General features: G+C 57.5%; 1 protein-coding gene across 1 annotated transcript in view; it reads left to right on the plus strand.

Annotated features, from left to right (window-relative positions):
* Positions 1-21,193, plus strand: part of MYH16 (myosin heavy chain 16) — a 65,838-nt gene that overhangs the window by 16,161 nt on the left and 28,484 nt on the right. The window contains 15 exon segments of the mRNA XM_071211459.1: positions 63-230; positions 1,857-1,918; positions 1,920-1,978; positions 1,981-2,024; positions 3,107-3,176; positions 3,179-3,229; positions 4,330-4,388; positions 5,694-5,781; positions 6,080-6,197; positions 7,991-8,106; positions 10,988-11,129; positions 14,061-14,141; positions 17,392-17,486; positions 17,489-17,553; positions 21,137-21,191. Of these exon segments, the coding sequence (XP_071067560.1) occupies positions 63-230; positions 1,857-1,918; positions 1,920-1,978; positions 1,981-2,024; positions 3,107-3,176; positions 3,179-3,229; positions 4,330-4,388; positions 5,694-5,781; positions 6,080-6,197; positions 7,991-8,106; positions 10,988-11,129; positions 14,061-14,141; positions 17,392-17,486; positions 17,489-17,553; positions 21,137-21,191 (1,273 nt within the window).

The following is a 21,193-nucleotide window of genomic DNA, read 5'->3' on the forward strand; positions in this document are numbered from 1 at the left end:
TGGGTGGGGGTCTGGGTTGAGCCTTGCCTGCACACACCCCTTTTTCTCCCCCCCGGCCGCAGTTCCACAGCTTGGAGCAGCTGTGCCTCAACGTCACCGAGGAGAAGCCGCGGCAGTTAGTCCACCACCGCAGGCTGGCACTGGAGCAGGAGGGGTGCAAGAGGGAGGGCACCGAGGGGGTCTTCCTCGACTTTGGCCTTGACCTTCAGGCCTGCATCGACCTCCTGGAGGAGGGGAGCCGCTCGGGCAAATCCCCAGGAACAGCGACTGGGCCTGAGGTCCCCAGGGTCGGGGGCCGGCGGGGAGGGGACGCGGGGAGCCAGGGCTTCATGGGGACAGAGCTTCTGTGGGTCGTGGCTAAGTGTCGGCCGTGGACAGGGGTGAGGGTAGCACAGCCCTGCGTGTAATTAATGTCACCGAATGGGACACACGGAAGGGGTTCAAACGGGAAATTTTCTGCTGTTGCAATAAAGAAAAAAAGAAAGAAAAGTAACCTGATTCTCCAAAAAGGGACATGGAGAGAAGCCGGGGCCCTGACAGGCAGGGATTTCACTGAGGCCTGTGGGGAGGCAGCACCTGGCTTCCACGGCAGCGGGCGGCTCAGTGGGTGACCTTCACTGAGCTGACCTCTAACTCACTTTCTGCAAAATGGGTGCAACTGCAGGGCCCACTGTTTGTCAGGCGACTGTCTTAGCTTGTTAGACCATCACAGCCGACCTTCTGGGGGACGCGATGCTTTCATTACACTCATTTTGCAGATGTGCGCACAGAGGCACAGAGAAGGAAAGCCGCATGGCCGAGGTCACACAGCCAGGCGGGGGCAGAGCCAGGGTGTGGGCCGGGCAGTCCGCTGGTCTCACCTGTAATCACCCCATGGAGATTGTCCTGGCACATGGCTCTGTTCGAGAATATACATTGTCCAATAACTGCATAAAAAGAACTTTAACGGGGCAATGGACACAGTTTGAACAAAGTCTGTTCACAATATAGTATCAAGGTTATTTCCCTGGCTTTCACAATTGTGCAGTGGCTCTGCCAGACGTTAACGTGGGAGAAGCTGGGTAGAGCGTATAAAGCAGGGGCCTTTACTTTTTTTGTTCCACGGACCCCTTCTTAAGTCCACACTGTCCTGTGTCTTATTTAATAAATACATCACACCCACACCCACACGTCCCCACAAGAATACTGTTGTTTTTTTTAACTTAAATTCAAGCTCATTGCCCTCTTGTTAAGAACCCCCGGTATAAGGAAAATTTTTTGTACTGTTTTTGTAACGTTTTTGCAAACCTGAAACATTTTCAAAATGGAAAGTTAAAAACATCGAAGAAAGAAAGCGGCTCTGTTGTGCCTGAAGCCCACCCTCGGGCCGGCCACCGAGGACCCCCAGGAAAGCAGCGCCCCCTCCGCCCTCCGCGCCCGTCCCACCGCCGGGAGCCTCCTCTCGCCTGAGCTGCCCGTTCGGCACTGCCTCTGCCAGAGGTTTTCTTTTAAACCCCAGACCCCTCACGGGTCTGTTAAGTCCCTGGCGTCGTTTATGAGCACCCACCCCCCTTTGCGTGCGAGAAGAGACCTAGAACAGCGCCAGGGCCCCGGGCGAGGGGTGCGGGTGGGGAGAAGGAGCAGAAAACCAGAGAATCAAGGGCGGAAGGACAGAGGTCTTGGGCCGGCCGGGGCCCCTGTGGGTGGGATTGGCGGGGGGGCCGGCTTCTTGGCCCCTCAGCCTCAGTCTTCCCTGCTGAGAATCGGCGGGGCCTGCTGGACCCCCTGGGCCTGCCCCTCCTTCCCGTGTCCGTGGCCTCGGGCCCCCCCCCCCCCCCCCCCGCCGCCAGCGCCTCCTCCTCCTCTTTCCCCCACGCCAGCCCACGGGCAGCTTCAGCCTGGAGGAACAGTGCGTCTTCCCCAAGGCCACGGCCGCCACGGGCCGCCCTGCACGACCACCCCCTGGGCAAGTCCAGCCACCTCCTCGAGCCCAAGGGAGGCGGGGGCCCGACGCCCGCTTCGAGCGCGTCCACTGCGCAGGCGCGGTGAGCACCGGCGACGGGCCCTCCTCGGGCACCTGTGGGCCCCCGGCCGCTTCTGCTGGGGGGGGGGGCGGTGCTGCAGGGAGAAAGCAGCCTGAGGACAGGGCACTCAGGGCGCTGCCCATGCACCGGGCGTCGGCGCCAAGATTCTAGGACATTATCAACCGAAACAATACCAATCACTCACCGCAGGGACTGTGCTGCCTCCTGGGCCAACAACAAGCTCGCAGGCCAAGGCCAAATGCAGTGCTCCACCCCCACCCCCGCCCCACCCTGGAACGAGAAGAGCCCTGTATTGATAGCAACGGGATACTCAACATCGAATGGGACCTGCGCTTCCAAAAAGGTTCTGAAATGAGGCACAGAGATGACAATTGTCGCTATGCTGCAGAGGAGATGGAAAGCCCCACGGCGCTCTGTGCTCGGTTAGAAGGATCCGAAAGGCTCCTTCCTCTCGCCCCTCCAGCTGGGGCCATGTGGCAAAATGAAACAGGCATCAGTGGATGTCCAATTACCTGGGCCCCTGTAGACCCCGGTTCTGCGTGGATGGAGCCCCCCCTTCTACCAGGCAATGGTCCTATGGTGTGTAAGAGAGGCTGCATGCTCCTCCCCAAAGAGGCACAAGGCACCCCTTTAGGGAGTTCTTTTTACAGCTCAGGATTTCACAGACAACAAGGGCTGGGCCTGGAATAAGATTGGCCCAGCAGGGTAGAAGAAGATCCAGGGGTCAGGGAGGCTCCGTGTGGCCCATAAAGAAAGGTATCTAAGAGGTAACAAAGAGAAGGTCACAGCTCGGGAGAGAGTCGCCAGGGAGTCCTGGTTATGAGCAAAGCTCAGAGACGGGGGTCCTAGACAGGCAACCTGCAGGAAGAGTCTCAGAGCTCAGTCCCAAGCTGGGGTTCAAGGACCTCCAGGGCACCAGGCAGGTCATCATCAGGACAAGAACTGAAGCCTCAAGGGATGGAGCTGGGGGTTGGTCCTGGCAGCGCAGAGCAGGGGACAGCTGTCGGTGGAGGTTTGAGCTACGGGACCAGAAAGGGGGAGGCTGGGCCTGAAGCTCACCACCGTCGTTTGCCCCCCTGCAGGTGGGTGACATCACGGGCTGCCTGGAGAAGAGCGAAGACCCCTGGAATGAAACAGTAGTGGGCTTGTTCCAGCATCCACCGTGGGGCTCCTGGCCCTTCTCTTCAAAGAAGAGGAGGCTCCAGGCATAGCGGACGCCTTGTTGCATCCATTCGCCTTCTGCTGATGGCCCTTTAGGGCCAAGATGGAAAGAAGGAAACGAAACTCTCTCAGCCTTGAGAGAGGGCATTCCTTGTGCCTTGCTCTCTGCAGATGCTGCCCAAAGTTTATGTCTAAAACTGAACTCACTTCCCTTCCACCTCAATTCAACAAACGTCTATGACTTGAGTGTCCAAGAAAAATGTTGGGGGAAAGCAAGAAGTTTCCAGTTTGGCTGGAGAAACGTAGAGTATTTGATGAATAAATCGATACATATACCGAACCTGGTTCCAAAAATAAGTAAGATAACTTGAGATGACACCGATTAAGTCACCCCCAATGAGACCCCTAAGAGTTGAAGAAGAAATCAATTTCTGGCTGTTGGAGTAGCTGGATGGCTGGCCCTCAGTGAACTGAACAAAGTCTTGCCTAACAGAGGAATGAATGGATGAGTGAAGGAATGAATGGACGGCCAGTGGGCCATGGAGGATTTGAGCTAGAGGGGAGTCAGGGCACCCTGGGAGCGCCACCCTCTGCATGGATCTCTGGCCCACGTCACCGCCGAGTGGAGGATTCTGCTTTGGAAAAGTTGACGCCAACGTGCCCTGTGCTTATTTTCTGGCCCCCGCTCTCCTCTGAGGCAAACGCTAAGGCCAGCCCTGCCCGCTGCCCCGTGGGGGCCCACAGGGGAATGCCCAGGGTGGGAGCTGCCCAGGGGGAGCGGCTCGGCAGGGCAGGAACGGCCAGGCTCCCCGGGCTTAGGGCCTTTCCCCCCACTGACATGCACTTCCTACAGCTGCTCTGTGGCTCTCCCCCAGCCCAGGCAATGGAGCAGCTTATCACCAAGGGAGAGCCTTGCGCCAGCTCTAAGTCCCAAAAGGCTCCACGCTCTCTAGGGAGCACGGCACCCCCTTGACCACCATGTCCCAGTCGACCCATCTGCCCCCTCCGTGGCCAGGTCTCATTTTCCTGGGTGAGGGTCCTGCCTCATCTCATCCCAAGAAAGCCTCTTAAACCGGGGAACCCTGTCCCTTGGCGGGGCGCACTCACTGGGGCTGCCTGAGCCCTGCTTGGCTCTCTCCCTCAGCTGGAAGTAAGAAGCAGAAGAGAGGGTCCTCCTTCACGACGGTCCCCAACTTCTACAGGGTGAACCTGGCTGTCCCGGAGGCCACCTCGGGGCCAGCGGCGTGCGTGGGGTCTGGCTGCTGGGCTGGCCGGGGCAGGATGGTTCCCTCTCTCCTCCCTTGCTTGACCGCCTCTTCAGTCCGAGGAGGCTGCTTCCCTCTGAAGGGGCTGCAGAAGAACAGGCCTCTGGGGCAGGAGAGGACCTTCAACCCACCCCGTGGTTCCTCAGACCAAAACCCAGGGAGCGGAGGAACTTGGCCAACGTGACGAATGACTGACGCAGAAGGTCCTGTGCCCCAGGGCTGCCTGGCAGGTCTTCTGGGCTTGTCGAAACGTCCCCAAAGTTTGGTCACTACTGGGAATGCATTCCGAAGTGCAGACGTGCAGCCAGCGGGAAGGCGTTGCAAGAAGAAAGACTCCAAAGCATCCCAAGGGTCAGGCTGTCCCAAGGCAGAGCAAAGCCCCCTCGCTGGAGGTTTCCAAGCTGAGCAGGACCCGTCTCTTAGGGAGGTTAACAATAGGTGGGGGATGCAGACTTGGCCCAGTGGTTAGGGCGTCCGTCTACCACATGGGAGGTCCGCGGTTCAAACCCCGGGCCTCCTTGACCCGTGTGGAGCTGGCCCATGCGCAGTGCTGATGCGCTCAAGGAGTGCCGTGCCATGCAGGGGTGTCCCCCGCATAGGGGAGCCCCACATACAAGGAGGGCCTTCCTTAAGGAGAGCCGCCCAGTGTGAAAGAAAGTGCAGCCTGCCCAGGAGTGGCGCCGCACACATGGAGAGCTGACACAGCAAGATGATGCAACAAAAAGAAACACAGATTCTTGGTGCCGCTGACAAGAATAGAAGCGGACACAGAAGAACACACAGCGACTGGACCCAGAGACACAGAGAGCAGACAACCGGGGGGGGGGGGGGGGAAGGGGGAAGGAAGGGGAGAGAAATAAATAAAATAAATCTTTAAAAAAACAAAAACAAACAATAGGTGGGATGGTCCACTCAGAAATTCCTTCCAGGACTGAGAGTCCACGAGCAGCCCTAAGTCTGAAGGGGCCCCACTTCCACCACGGGCAAGTCACTGGACCGTGGGAGCGGCGCTGGCCAATAGAACTTTCCACTAGGATGGAATTGCTCTGTTCTGCACTGTCCAATATGGCACCACCAGCCACGTGCGGCAACTGGGCAGCAGAAAAGTGGCCGGTATAACTGAAGAACTGAGTTTTTCATTGTACTTAATGAGGTAAACTTGAAATAAGTCTCCCCTGAGTGTGGGGGTCCTGAAGGGCCGAGGCCGAGCTTTACGCCCTCTTTCTTTTTCCTCCACGCCCAGGAGCAGCTGAACAAGCTGGTGACCTCTCTCCACAGCACCGCCCCCCGTTTTGTCCGCTGTATCGTCCCCAACGAGATCAAGCAGTCAGGCCAGCGTGGGGACAGGAGCCCCTGCCGGAAGTCCCTGGGGGCCTGTGGAGTTCGTGTTTGCCCCAGGTGAAGTCTGCCTTTAATTGCCAGGGCTGACGGGGGCAAAAGAGGACACCATGAGAGTCCCCAGCCGTGGCATGTCCCCCGTGTGTAAAGCACAGTGGCGCCCGCCCAGCCAGAAGTCACGTTCCACAGAGCCTTTGGGTGGGCGCCCCGGGACCCCACTGGGCAGTGATGGGGGGAGCCTGGGGTCGACGAGGTGGACGTGGTGGGGACCTGGGCCCTCATCCTTGGCAGGCGCTGGGGACGCCCGCCTGATCACGTGACGGCTGGCTCGCAACGGCGCCCTCGAAGGCATCCGGATCTGTAGGCAGGGCTTCCCGGAAAGGCTGCAGTACCCGAAGTTCAAACAGAGGCGAGCCCCGTCTTCCTGGCGCCCCGAGTGCCTGGGATCGACTCGTTGATAAACAGACGCTTCTGGGCACCGTGGCACCCTCTCGGTACTGCCTCGCCCGTGCTTGTTTAGCACACGTCAGCCCCGGCGTGCCTTTGCTGGAGGGCTTTCTCCAGCCCTGGAGCCTGCTTTGCCCCCACCTGGCAGGCCGAAAGCGCCAGGAGTGAGTGTGTCCCCAGAACAGGAGAGCGACGTGGAAATCCTTCACTCGCTCGCCTCCTCGCCTGCTGACTCAGCACGTTCCATCCCGGCTCTCAGGTAGCCGCGCGCAGGTCAACGTTGAACAAGAGGCAACTCCAGTCAAAAAGGAGAAAAGGCCTGCATTTGTAGCATCTGCCACCCTCCCTTGGCTGACTTCAAGCCACCAAGGTGATGTCAACAGGGAGCTCCGGCACACCGCTGCTCCCCGTGCCCCCGGCAGGTGACGCTCCCACTGCCCTTCGTGACAACCGGTTGACAGCACACCTGGCAGGCTTCCCTGCCCCACTGTCCCACTCGGCCACCGACCAAACAAACTGCTTGCACTTGAACCCTTGTCTCAGGGTCCACTTCTGCAGGGACCCAAACAAGACCCCCACACGGGGACTGCCTTGCTTCTGCCCCTGGCTCCTGCCTGGGACTGACGAGCAGAGACTGTGCATCAGGGAGCTCAAGGGGGCGGTCCAAGGGCGCTGCCAGCAGGTTCTCCTGATCGTCGTACCTAACGTGGGTACCAGAGTGAATATCCTTGTGTTTAGGAAATGCACGTAGAACTGTTCAAGGGTAAAGGAGCGTGATTAAGCAACCTACTCTCAAAGGTTTGGAAGAGAAAGATGATGATGACGATGATGATGATAGGAAGATGCATAGGTAGATAGGTAGATAGAAGGCAGGTAGGTAGGTAGATAAAGATAGGTAGGTGGATGGATGGATGATAGATTTAGAAGATATAGCTATAGATGATGGATATAGAGAGATGCGATGAATAGATTAGATAGAACGATAGAACGATAGATAGGTAGATAAAAGACAGGTAGATGGATGGATGGATGGATGGATGGACAGATGATAGATTTAGAAGATATAGCTATAGATGATGGATATAGAGAGATGAGATGAATAGATTAGATAGAATGATAGAAAGATAGAAAGATAGAATGATAGATAAGTAGGTAGATAAAAGATAGGTAGATGGATGGATGGACGAATGGATGGATGGACGGACAGATGGATGGGTGATAAATTTAGACGATCTAGCTGTAGATGATGGATATAGATAGATGAGATGACTAGATTAGATAGGTAGGTAGGTAGTTGTGATAGACATAAACAGGATGATACAACAAATGGGGCAAAGCGTTAAAAGTTGGTAAATCTGGGTATCTGGGTGGGGGATATTGGAGTTCTCTGTATTATTTTTGTATTAGGTTGCATTTTTTTCCTGTAAGTTTTAAATTACTTCTAAATAAAATGTTTTCAAACACCAAAGATAAAAATAGAAGCAATTCTCCTGCCTGGCCAGTGCCCTTTCCTCCACCCCCACCCCACTGGGAAGGAAAGGAGCTGGTTTCTTCCTTTCGAGGAACACCCCCACCTCGAAGCCCCCAACCCCACCAACCTCCTCTCCCAGCTGCAGCCCCTGCCCCAGAGCCGCCTGCCGGCCCCTCCCTCTGCCTGCCTCCAGCCTCTGGGAGGTAAGTTAATTCCTGCCTGAAGGTCGTGAAGGCCGACAGGCAGCTGTACCAATGGGCTCCACCCGAGGTCTCCCCAGTCAGGTACCGGGTGCTGCTCCCCACCATCATTCCCCAGGGACTCGTGGGCAACAAGGAGGCCTCGGAGTTGCAACGCAGGGCAATCAACCTTGACGTGAACAGATACAAAATCAGACACATTGGGAAGCGGATGTGGCTCAACAGAGCGTCTGCCTACCATATCGAAGGTCCAGGTTCAAACCCAGGGCCTCCTGACCCATGTGGTGAGCTGGCCCATGCGCAGTGCTGATGCGCGCCAGGAGTGCCCTGCCACGCAGGGGTGTCCCCACATAAGGGTGCCTCCCGCACAAGGAGAGACCCCTGCACAAGGAGAGCCGCCCAGTGTGAAACTGCAGCCCACCCAGGAGCAGTGCTAAACACATGAGAGCTGACACAGCAAGACGACACAACAAAAAAGACAGAGATCCCCAGTGCTGCCTGATTAGAATGCAAGGGGACACAAGAACACCTCAAATGGACACAGAGAGCAGACAACGGGGGGAGGGGGAAAGGAGGAATAAAATAAATCTTAAAAAAAAAAATCGGACACACCAAGGCAGGGTCTTTTGGTGGGTGCTCCCTCTCTGCACCCAGGCAGGCAGGCTCCCCGAGGGGGGTGTTCCAACTTGGTCCCTGAGCGGGGGCCTGCCTTGGGTGGGTCGCTCAGCTGCTGAGTGCCTCGGTTTCCACCTCTGAAAAACTGGGAGTGAGACAGCTCATCCGATGGGACTTGGGGGTGATGCGCAGCAGCGCGCGCGAGGACCCCGCTCAGGACAGAGCGGGGGGACGAGAGGAGGTAGAACAGCTCCCAGGGCGGCAGGGGAGCCCCAGGTTTCTAAGAACAAAGAGACCAGATGGGAGTGAGGGTCCCTGATCTGGCCCCGGCACGGCGGGCTGGTGGGGGAAGGGCCCGCGGGGTCAAGCCTCCGGGACCCCGGCTCCCGGGCAGTGAGCCCCAAGCCTGAGCTGCAGGTGCGGCGGCGCTGACTCAGGCTCAGGACGGCCGGGCTGATTCACCATGCCGGGGCCACTCTGTGTCTGGCCCATTTCCTGACAGACCCAGCCCTGCTGGGGTGTCAGGGCCGGTCAGGTGGAGGGTGCACGTGTCCAGCCGCCCCCCGAGCAGCCTGCACCCCAACATGCCCAGAGCGTGGGAGGGGTTCTGGCCTCGCAGGGGGAGCGTGGGCTCCAAACCTGCCTCGGGGTGGGGGGCCCCAGACGGTCGCTGCCCTCTCCCAGGCTCGGGTGTGACCAGGCAGCCGCACCTCCTGCCCAAGCCTGCCGGAAGCTTCCTCGCACGCTCCGCGTCGTAGCTCATCACTCAGCAAACGCTTCGTGGGCGCCCACTGGGGGCCAGGCAGGGCCCTGGGCTCTGGGGGCACCGCAGGGGACAGAATGAGCCCCCAGTTCCCCGGAGCTTGCTTTGTGTGAGCAGGAATGGAACCTGCTGGAACTGTGCGCTGTGGTCTCCTATGCGACTGAGACGCGCTGTGCGTGGCTGGATTGCCTTTGGGGACCACCTCGGGGCCTGTCCCAGAATCACTGAATAGCGGAGCCGGGAAGAGGCCTGGAGACCAGCCAACCCCTCCTTTTGCCCCCCCCCGGAGAGGCAGCGGTGGTGACATGGCCAGTTTCTCAGAATGAGGCAGGACAGAGTGGGTGTGAGGCCCCACTGCCCGCTGGCCACGTGGCCTGGGCCGATGGGGCTCATGTCACCTGAATCTGTCACAGCTACTGCCTGGGGCAGACGAGCTGCGCCCTGCTATTGTCCAAGTTTGGGCACTGCGGGTCCAAGGCAAGGTCTAGGGCTGCCGGGGACAGCTTTGCCCACCGAGGACCAGGCGGGCTCTGGCTACAGGGGCAGAACAGACAACTGGACGGTTCTACCTGCAAACCCCTATCCCCAGGGCAGGCACATGTGCCCCCCACCCATGAGCCCACCTCCCTGCTCTTTCCCGGCCAAACCTAGACCCTGATTAATTTTGAAACATCAAGAAACATTTAATGAGATCGAGCCCAATCGCTGACTCCTGGGGCGGCTAGCTCCTTGCTGTTATGTTTTCTGGAAGGCACGTTCTTTTCCAGCCTCTGCCCATCGGTATCTGTAGCATGCCCGCCCCACTGAGGGACACAGTGGGGGGTTCTTCTCCCAGCCCCACAGGTGGACACAGACTCAGAGCAGGAGGATGCAGGTGTCCTCCAGTCTGCAGCTGGACACAAGGGGAAACTGAGGCCCCCCACAAAGAAGAGAGACTTGCTCAAGATCACACAGCTTGTGGGAGGCAGGCTGAGGCCTCCCAGCTCCTTCCAATCATCTATAAGCGTCTACCATGTATTACTGAAACATACAAAAGCATGTTACATTATGAAAGACAAAACTAGAGCTCACGCACCCACTTAAAAGTAGCCGCTGTGGCCGAGCGTACGCGCCGCTGTGGTAGGTGTCCAGGCCGAGACCGGCTGCTTCCGAGGAGCCGACTTTCAAGGCCCCCCCGGCCCTCTGCTTCTTTTATTTAAAATCCGCCCGGCCGGGAAGCAGACTTGGCCCAATAGTTAGGGCGTCCGTCTACCACATGGGAGGTCCGCGGTTCAAACCCCGGGCCTCCTTGACCCGTGTGGAGCTGGCCCATGCGCAGTGCTGATGCGCGCAAGGAGTGCCCTGCCACGCAGGGGTGTCCCCGCGTAGGGGAGCCCCACGCACAAGGAGTGCGCCCCGTAAGGAGAGCCGCCCAGCGCGAAAGAAAGTGCAGCCTGCCCAGGAGAGGTGCCACACACACGGAGAGCTGACACAAGATGACGCAACAAAAAGAAACACAGATTCACGTGCCGTTGACAACAACAGAAGCGGACAAAGAAGAACACACAGCAAATAGACACAGAAAACAGACAACCGGGGTGAGGGGGGAAGGGGAGAGAAATAAATAAAATGAATAAATCTTAAAAATAAAATAAAATAAATAAAATCCGCCAGGCAGTCACCCCTGGGTGAAGGTTGAACTTCCTTCAACGTGCGTCTCTTTCCCCAGGTGTTCTTCCCAGAGGGCGTCCTGCCCAAGCTGGAGGACATGCAGGACAAACGTCTGGCCAAGATCATGATGATGCTGCAGTGTGGGCTCTGAGGTTTCCTCACGAAAGTTGAGTTCAAGAAGAAGCTGGAAAGAAGGTATCTCTCGCAGACCCCAACAGGACCGGACCGGGAAGCCCCTGGGCCCACAGTGACCAGGGACACCCCTCCCCCTCGCGCAGGATGGCCACAGGATGAGGGCTGGACGTCAGCGTCTTTGGTAGCCCACGGGACTCGGCTTGGGAACCAACAATGACCCCTGCTCTTGACTGCTTACGAGCCACATTTCCAGCCTTCCTCTTACGTGAGCCGTGAGCTGTAGGATGATGGCGTGAGAGGATCATGGTGGGGCCAGCACTTCCATTTTACAGATGGGGAAACTGAGGTCAGGGGGGTGAAGGGGTGCCGGTTCCAGCAGCATGAGTCAGGATTAGAGCCCAGAGTCTGCACTCCAAATCCCCCCTTGGAATCACGCCTTTCAGCCATCTCCCTAACACGGCGCTCCAAGAGCCCTCGTCCGCCCCTGCGGGCGTGGGCAGGCTAGGTGTGGCGGTCAGCCACGGGTGCCTTGGCCCCAGCTCTAGAACGTTGGCCCCAGAAGGAGACTTAGAAAACATTAGCTCAAAACTCTCTCAAGTCAACTCAGCTTCCCTTCACTGAGTGGCTGTGAAGTGGCCCTGGATGTGGCATGGACGGAGTTCTCAGCCCAGGAGGGCCACCAGCTCTGGCCCGTGTGTAGCAGCTGCTACAACAGGGGCACAGGGGGTCTTGGGAAAATGGGAGGAAGGCAAGAGACTCCTTCTTAGAGCATCTGAGAACAGTCTTGGGGACGTGATGTTGACAGCAGAGGCGGGGCACGGGGAGGGACGTTCCAGGCAGAGGAAGCAGCTTGAGCCAAGGCTGCAGGTGGGAAAAGGCAAGGCTGTGACCATGCTGGGAGAGGACGCTTCGCTTCATAGCTCAGAGGGCAGTTCCCTGGAAAGGGCAGAAGGGGCCACGCCATGGACACTTCGACTGGCCAGTTTGGACACCGATGACCCTACGAGCCGCGGGGGCCTCTGGAAGCAGCTTCTGGAGCCGGGCAGGGAAGGCCGTGACAAGCAGGATGCAGGTTTCCTCCAGGGCAGGGGTACTCGGTGGGGGCGAGTGTGCCACCCAGGAGACACTTGACAATGTCTGGGGGCATCCTGGGCTGTCTCCACGAGGCAGGGGTGCTACCGGCATCTGGTGGCTAGAGCCGGGGCTGCTGCTCAACTTCCCACAGCACACGGGACAGCACCCACCACCACAAAGCACGAGCCAGCCCGGAGCGGGCAGTGCCACCCCTGAGAGACCTGCTCTGGGGACACCCTTGGTGGCAACAGGCTCCTGCGCCTTGCATCCTGCTGGCCAGCTCGGACCTGTCCCCTTGTTCTTGGTGTCAGAAGGGATTGCCTTAAGCATGACCTGACTTCCAGTTATAAGTTAAAAAGGCCAATCGGGGCGGCGGACTTGGCCCAGTGGTTAGGGCATCCGTCTACCACATGGGAGGTCTGCGGTTCAAACCCCGGGCCTCCCTGACCCATGTGGAGCTGGCCCATGCACAGTGCTGATGCGCACAAGGAGTGCCCTGCCACGCAGGGGTGCCCCCCGCCTGGGGGAGCCTCACGTGCAAGGAGTGTGCCCCTTAAGGAGAGCTGCCCAGGGTGAAAGAAAGTGCAGCCTGCCCAGGAATGGCGCCCCACACGTGGAGAGCTGACACAACAAGATGACACAACAAAAAGAAACATAGATTCCCGTGCTGCTGACAACAACAGAAGCGGACAAAGAAGACACAGCAAATAGACACAGAGAACAGACAACCGGGGTGGGGGCGGGGGAAGGGGAGAGAAAAAATAAATAAATATTTTAAAAAATAAAAAATAATAAAAAGGCCAATCACTCACAAGCTGGGAACTGAGGAGACGGCAGGGAGTTTCCTGTGTGCTGGGCACAGGGCACTAAGGCATTGGTTCCGCAAAGCAAGGCTCACAGATGGGGCTATAACGTGTACAGGGGGGAAACTGAGGCACGGGCTTTGTGGAGCTCCCCGAGCTCCCGCAGGCAGCAGGGGGCTGAGCAGGATCGGGCCAGGTGGCCCCTGTCTCCGTTTTTAAGCCTTCCCAGGGCTGACGTGTGGCCGGCTAGGACCCTCTGTGGTTGGCACATGAGGAGCGAAGTCCTTGTCACCTGCCAGCAGCAAGGGAGGGCCAGCCATTGGGGGCCGGGCGGAGGGGCTGGTGGCCCGGACTCCCCGGGGCCTCGGCACATGGGAGGCCCCCGGGAGACGACGAAGCGCAGGGTCGGGGCGCAGATTCCAGGGACTCGTGGATTAGAGAGTTAGGGACTGGTGGGGATTCCGGAGAGATTGGTCTTAGCTCCCTGGGGTTCCTGTGACAAAGCCCCACAAACGGGGTGACTCAAAACAACAGAGAAGGACTGTCTCCCAGGTCCGGGGGCCAGAAGGCTGGACGCAAGGTGTGGGCAGGGCCGCGCCCCCTCTGCGGCCGGGGGTTTCTGCCCCAGACCTGTCTCCTGGCCTGTCGAGGGGGCTTGCCGCCCACCCAGGACCCCCGCGGTCTCACGGGCCCCTCCCCTCTGGGTGTGGGGATCAGGTCCACCTGCTCCAGTTTGGCCTCATCTTTGCTAACCCGGTCTTCAAAGATCCTATTTCCAAGTAGGGCCCATGCCCAGGACTGGTGGTCAGGACTTGAGCACGTCTTCTTTATTTTGAAGGGGAGGGAGGAAGGCACAAGTCAGTATCCCCAAAGAGGGAAAGGCAGGTTCCACTAGGGGCCCTTAACGTGCCACCAGCAGCTCGGCGCCAACCCCAGGCTGGTCTCTGCCCAGACAACGTGGCCACGCTGGGTCTCAAGCAGGCACCTTTGTGTCTGGACAGAGTGGACCCGCTGGCTCCCATGCACGGCCAGCGGCCCACCACCAGGCCCCCTTCCCTGGGTGAGCCAGGGCTCAACTCCTTCTAATCCATGTCACCCCGGGTTCTTTCTGCAGAATTGGCCTGAAAGTCATTCAGCGGCACGTGCGCAAGTTCCTGCAGCTGCGTTTCTGGGGCTGGTGGAAGCGCTACAGTAGGGTGAGGGGCAGAGGGGACAGGGCACGGGGGCTGGGAAGTGCCGGAGGCCGCAGAGAAATTTGAGCATGACCTCCCAGACGGGGCTAATTCCTCCCTCAGAAAAGTTACGGTGCATCTTCCGGCCTTCCATCTCATCCTCAAATGGAATCCACTGAGATGTGGTCCAGCCACACAATGGAATATTATTCAGCCATGAAAAGGGATGGAATTCAGATGTAAGCTATGACATGGACAAACCTGGAAAACACACTGGGTGAAAGAAGCCAAACACCAAAGGACAAATACTGTACGATTGCATATACACAAAACATCCGGAATAGACAAAACCACAGAGACGGAAAGTAGAGTAGAAGTCACGGGGGGCTGGGGGGAGGGCAGGGAGAAGGGGGGCTGTTGATTGATGGTATGGAGTTTCTGATGAAAAAGTCTTGGAAATAGATAGTGGTGCTGGTTGCACAATATTGTGAATGGAATGAATTCCCCTGAATGGTACTCTTAAAGATGGTTGAAATGGCAAATTTTACGTAAGATATGTGAACCCAATAAAACCAAGTGAACTCACGTAGACGAGAGAGGGCTTGGCCCTGGCCGTGTGGAAGGGTTTTCAGCTCCTTCTGTGAGTCATCAGCCTCCAGGAATCACGGGACGTGGCCTCTCATCGCCCGGGTTCTCCCCAGACCCAGGAGTGAGGTCGATGTGAGTCACCCGGGCGGGGCCGCGGGCTCCCCGAGCACCTGGCTGGCGGGGGGGGGGGGGGGGCAGCGGCACCCGGCTCTGGGCCACCATCAAGAGGGGGTGCACCCTGGGCACGCAGAGGAGGGGGGCGGGGGGCAGTGCTGTGGCCAGGGGCCGGTGGTCTGGGAGAGCCACGGGAAAGTGGGGACAGGCATGGAGACCCCTCCAGTGCCCCTGAGCCCCCCACGGCTCCGGAGGCAGCTCCTTCCCACTCCCTGCAGGAAAGAACTTTCTAACCATCGGAGCTGATCAGAAGCGCAAAGCGAGGGCCCGTGAGTTCCGCTTCCCCTGTCGAAACCCAGGCCCGAGACTGAGCGCCACCCGGGTCAGCGTTTCTCAAATTTCTCTCCTTTGACCACCTGTTCCGGTACTAACCTTTCTTCTTCCCATCAGCTCAGTTTTGATTTTTTTAATTTAAAATTTTTTCACTTTTTAAAAGCTTTCATTGGGTTAACATACAGATAGCATAACATCTCCTGTTTCAACCACTTCTCAGCGGTGTTAAGTACAGTCACGATGTCGCGCTGCCATCACCACCGTCCTGTCGAGACGTTTCCATCATCCCGAACAGAAACTCCGTCCCCATTAAGCACCAGTTCCCCACTCCCCACCCTGAGACATGCCCCTGGTAAGCTGCAGTCTTCTGGCTCTACAGTTTGTCTCTTCTAGTTATTTCATACAAGTGAGATCATACAATATTTGTCCTTTTGTGTCTGGCTTGTTTCAATCAACGTGATGTGCTCGAGTGTCATCCAGGTTGGAGCACGCTTTACTTTATTCTTCTGAAAGTCTTGTTTTAAAGGGAAACTTTGTATCTTTAGCTACTTTGAACTCATTCTAAGCAAACACTATCCACAAAATTTCTGAGTTTGATGGGTTCCTTTTCCCTTTTTCAATGGCCCATTAAAGTAACTCTAGCAACTCTGGTGAGAAGGTTTCCATGAATGGACCTCACCTGCCCCCTTGGCGTACGCATTCCCTTCTGGGAAGCCCCAGACAATAGGCTTTTTAAATTCCTGCTGATTGAGGGCGGTACTTGCCCAGGAGAGTGACAACAGATGACAAAAGGGAGGTCCAGGTTCAAACCCCGGGCCTCCTTGACCCATGTGGAGCTGGCCCATGCGCAGTGCTGATGCACGCAAGGAGTGCCCTGCCACGCAGGGGTGTCCCCACGTAGGGGAACCCCACGCACAAGGAGTGCGCCCCCGTAAGGAGAGCCGCCCAGTGCGAAAGAAAGTGCAGCCTGCCCAGGAATGGCACCGCACACACTTCCAGTGCTGCTGACGACAACAGAAGCGGGCAAAAGAAACAAGGTGCAGCAAATAGACACAGAGAACAGACAACGGTGGTGGTGGGGGGATAAATAAATAAATAAATCTTAAAAAAAACAGATGACAACTTCCCTGCTCTTCACTGTAAAGTAAAATGTCACTAATTAAACATGCCACAGTAATGCCCTATTACAACTAGTTTTTTTAAAAAAAGGATTTTACTAGTAGGTGTGATAACTAAGTTCTGATCTTATTTAACTAAGCCAGATGGGGAAGTCCATGTAAAGAAAATGCACCCTGCGGTAGGCTTCCCCCCACTAAAAGTGTTCATCGTAAGTCAGGGTGTTTTCATAAAATTTTCATGCCAGCTCTGCGACTGAGTTATCCCAGATCCCAAAGACCAGTCTGACAGTGAATGAGGTTTGGCTGTCATCTTCAAGGAGAGGTGATCCTGCCTCCCCAATCCATTTCCACGGCGTCTGCCCTCCTGCAAAACACATCCATGGACTCAGGAGATATCCAGAGTCCGTCCCACCTGCTCGCTCGGTGCTGGAGGGACACAGGGGGCAGGAGGCAGAGCTTCGGGGCCTTGTGGCTAGCAAGGCAGAGGAGTCCAGGCTATGGGCCCTGATGGGCCCAGGTGCTTCCAAGCAGGGCGAGAAGTGCCAGGTGCATTGAGAGGTCCAGGTAGACACTGGGTGCAGCCCAGGCGACGGCTCCCGGCCAAGGTCAAGAAGGGCCCATTTCATGGAAAGGAGCTTCAGGACAAGGGCAGGGCTTGGGAAGGGGCCACACCATGGGAGGCCAGGCTGAGAGGACTTGGTGGTGCCGAAAAGATGAAAGAAGTAAAAGGGACAGCAAGAGGAGAAGGAACTGGTCAGGGAGAAGGGGGAGGCAAGGCGGGAGCTGGGCCAGGCTCCTCGCCTGTGCTCATCTTATGGAAGGGCGGGGAGCACGGGGTGCATGCAGACGCTCAGCTCCATCTAGGGGTCAAGGGCATCCTAAAAACTGGTCCTAAGGATGGGCCTTCTCTGTCGAGGCTGGGGAGGGTTTACAGAAAGGAGCTCGGCCTGAGAGCATCTGAGGAAAGGGGTGCCCCCTGCCCAGCGGCTGGAAGAGCTGCTCTGCACGGCATGCGGGGCCTGAAGTGGAGACCCAGGGGAGCCCAGGGGCTCACACCCCACCACCCGGCTCCCCAGAGAGCCCAGCCGCCCGACCCCTCCGCGCTGTTCCTCGCCACCCCGGTCAAGCCGCACCTGAATGTGGCTCGGCGAGAGGAGGAGACGAAGGGCAAGGAGGAGGAGCTGAGGAGTGCCGTGTCCAAGACGCAGGAGCTGATGGGCTGGACGAGAAAACGGCCACGCTCAGCCAGGAGAGGCATGACCTCAGCATCCAGCTGCAGGCGGTACAACGGGGTCCGCCGGGGCGGGCGGGCGCAGGCCAGGGGTGTTGGCAACAGCCCAGACCCCCACGATCACTTCCAGGCAGCCCGAGGGAGGAAGGGAGGGGCAGGCTCTGCTGAGAAGCCACGTCCTCCGGATCCGGGAGAAATCCCCAACCTCCTCTTTCCACTTCATTGCTGGGTGACCCTTGGCCCACCCACCAAAACAACCCCCCCTACCCCCGAATTCTTATTTGCCCGCGGCAGCAGGCCGGGCACCTGCCAGGGGATTGTCCATGGATGGCAGCTGGAAGAGCGCCCCCTGGAGCCGGGGCCCCGCTCTGCCAGCGACCTCAGCAACTTACTGCCCTGAACCCCTTTTCCTCACCCATCAGGTGGAAAAACAGGGGGGAGAAGAAACGAAACCGTTCCCACCCCCGTGCTCCAAGCTGGTGAATTGCTCTAGTTATAAAGGACTTTCTATGATTTCACCCCCCCATAAGACACTTGATGGTCACTAAACCTTGCAGAGTAGAAAACTCAGTTTGACAGGCATTTAGAGACTTGATCGAGGTCCCAAAACTGGCAGGTTTGTTGTTGTTGTTGTTTCTAAGATTATTTATTCTCCCCACCCCCCTCGTTGTTTGCATTTGCTGCGTCCATTCGTTGTCTGCTCATCTTCCTTTTAGGAGGCACCGGGGAACTGAACCCGGGACCTCCCACGTGGGAGGGAGGTACCCAGTCACGTGTACCACCTCCATTCTCTCTTTTTGTGTCTCTCATTATGTTTTACTTCTTGTGTCTCTTGTTGCATCAGCTTGCTGTGCCAGCCTGTTGCATCAGCCCGCTGTCTTGCTCGTCTTCTCCAGGAGGTACTGAAAGTTGAACCCAGGACCTCCCATGTGGTAGGCAGGAGCTCAATTGCTTGAGCCACATCCACTTCCTTAGCAGGGTTTTTTTGGTTTTGTTTTCATTTTTATTTATTTATCCGCCCCGCCCTGCCCCCATTGTCTGCTCTCTCTGTCCATTTGCTGTGTGTTCTGTTTACTTGTATTCTCACTAGGCACTAGGGATCTGAGTCTCTTTTCGTTGCGTCTTCTTGCTGGGTGAGCTCTCTGTGTGTGTGGCACTATTCCTGGGTGGGCTGCAGTTTTATGCAGGGGCAGCTCAGGGGCTACTTCTTGTGCGGGGGACACCTTTCCGCAGGACATCCCTGCGTGGGCCAGCACTCCTTGCGCGCTGCAACACTGCCCGTGGGCCAGCTCCCCACACAAGCCAGGAGGCCCGGGTATGAACCCTTGGACCTCCTATATGGTAGGCGGATGCTTTATTTGTTGAGCCACATCCGCTGCCCCTGGCAGGGGTTTCGATGCACCTTCAGTCCTTTCCACTCAGCAGTGGCCATCGTCCAGCACGTCTCACTTCCGTTTTCCCCAGTTCTCTCTCTTAGTTCTCTGTATCCTCTCGATACTTCTGAAATGTGGCTCGAGCTAATATCCCTACTTTCTATTTGGGGAGACTGAGGCCCAGCGAGACAACAGTAATCAAAGCATCTTCCCTTCACGGAAGCACCTGCATGTGTCCCGTCCCTCCCCCACCTCGCCATTATTTCCCTTATTTTTAAAAAAACACTGAGGGAAGCAGATTTGGCCTCCTTGACCCGTGCGCAGCTGGCCCATGCGCAGTGCTGATGTGCGCAAGGAGTACCCTGCCACGCAGGGGTGTCCCCCGCGTAGGGAGCCCCACGCGCAAAAGAGTGCGCCCCGTAAGGAGAGCCACCCATCGCGAAAGAAAGTGCAGCCTGCCCAGGAATGGCACCACACACACGGAGAGCTGACACAGCAAGATGACGCAACAAAAAGACACACAGATTCCCTATGCCACTGACAAGAATCCAAGTGGACACAGAACACACAGAGAATGGACACAGAGAGCAGACAACTGGTGGGGGGGGAGGTGGAGAAGGGGAGAGAAATAAAAAATAAATCTAAAAAAAAAACCCACTGAATTTCAGTAAAGGTATGCCATTTTCATGTCTGTCTCCTAACTCTGTGGTCAGTGTTTTTTGGTCTGGGGCTTTTTTAGGGGCCAGTGTTTTTTTACACCACTGACCCCCATCTTGGGGAGACCCCAGTGGACACCCCGCTGCAGAGAGGGTCAGATTCATAGCTGCAAGACCCAAATTGTCCCTCCCACTGCTTACTGCCCATGACCTTGGACGGGTCCCCACCTCCCTCTGGGTTTCGGTTCCCCTGTCCCTAACCTGTCACTTACAATAACCCCCACCTTGCTTGCTTCCCAGAGGTGCTGGGAGGCGGCACCGTGGAGCTGAAATGATGTGTTAACTCCAAAGTGCTGGGACAGGGCCGGGTGTCATCCAGGTGGGTCTGCGGTGACAGGTGGTGGCACGAGGCACACCTCGGGCTGGCGCACGAGAGGGCCGAGACCAAACTGACAGTGCGTCCTGGCCGAGGGCCCTGGTTTCTGGACCATGGCGGCTGGGGTCCGGCTCAAACACACATTTGGGTGCAGCAGGTCCGGGGCGGGGGCTGACGTCCTGGCTGACTCCCCGGAGGCTGCAGCTGCAGGTCCAGGGCAGCCTGAGTGGCGAGCCACGCGGCGTCGCACTCGCCACCGCAGGAGCTCGGGGAGGACGGCCGAGTCTCAAACAGAACAGGGAGGCCTGCGAGGATGGGCTCGGAGCCACCCGCATCCCAGATGCTACAGGACTTGGCGTCCCAGCGTATCCCGTGGAGCTGACCAAGCGGCTGGGACGTGCCTGTGGCCCACTGGCCCCGCCCGCAGCCCCTGGTCCTCTGTTACTAATGCATAGGCTGAGGAGGACTTAAGGGGGCTCGGGAGGGAGCGGAGGTGGCTTAAGCGATCAGGCGCCCCCCTCCCACATCAGAGGTCCTGGGTTCGGTTCCCGGCGCCTCCTAAAAAGAAGACGAGGGGAAGTGGACATGGCTCAATGGATAGAGTGCCCATCCATTATGTGGAGGGTTCAGGGTTCAAACCCAGGGCCCCCTGACTTGTGTGATGAGCTGGCCCATGCGCAGTGCTGATGTGCACAAGGAGTGCTATGCCACGCAGGGGTGTTCCCCACGTAGGGGAGCCCCACAGGCAAGGAGTGCACCCCGCATTGAGCCACCCAGCATGAAAAAAGCACAGCCCACCCAGGAGCGGCACCGCATACCCAGAGACCTGACACAGCAAGATGACACAACAAAGAGACACAGATTCCCAGTGCTGCTGGATAATGCAAACAGATGCAGAAGAACACACAGCGAGTGGACACAGAGAGCAGACAACAGGGGGGTGGTGGGTAGGGGAGAAAAACAAATGAAAAAGAAATCTTTTAAAAAAAGAGACGACCACACAGTAAACAAGGCACTGCAAATGCAAACAACGAGGGAGTGGGAGAAATAAATTCATCTTTAAAAAATAAAAAGGAAGTTCAGGGAAAAAGAGGGACCTCTCGTCCAGCCCCAGGGCACACTTGTTTGGGTATGAGCCCAAGCCGTGCCCACCGTCTCGGGGACGGTCACCGGGTTCCTTGCAGGGGCCTGGAGTCGGGGCTTGATGAACCGCCGCCTTCTTCCCACAGGAGCAAGAGAACCTGCTGGACGCGGAGGAGCGCCTGGCCCGGATGATGGAGACCAAG

Source organism: Dasypus novemcinctus, chromosome 23 (genome assembly GCF_030445035.2).
Source record: "Dasypus novemcinctus isolate mDasNov1 chromosome 23, mDasNov1.1.hap2, whole genome shotgun sequence".
NCBI classification, from domain to species: Eukaryota; Metazoa; Chordata; class Mammalia; order Cingulata; family Dasypodidae; genus Dasypus; species Dasypus novemcinctus.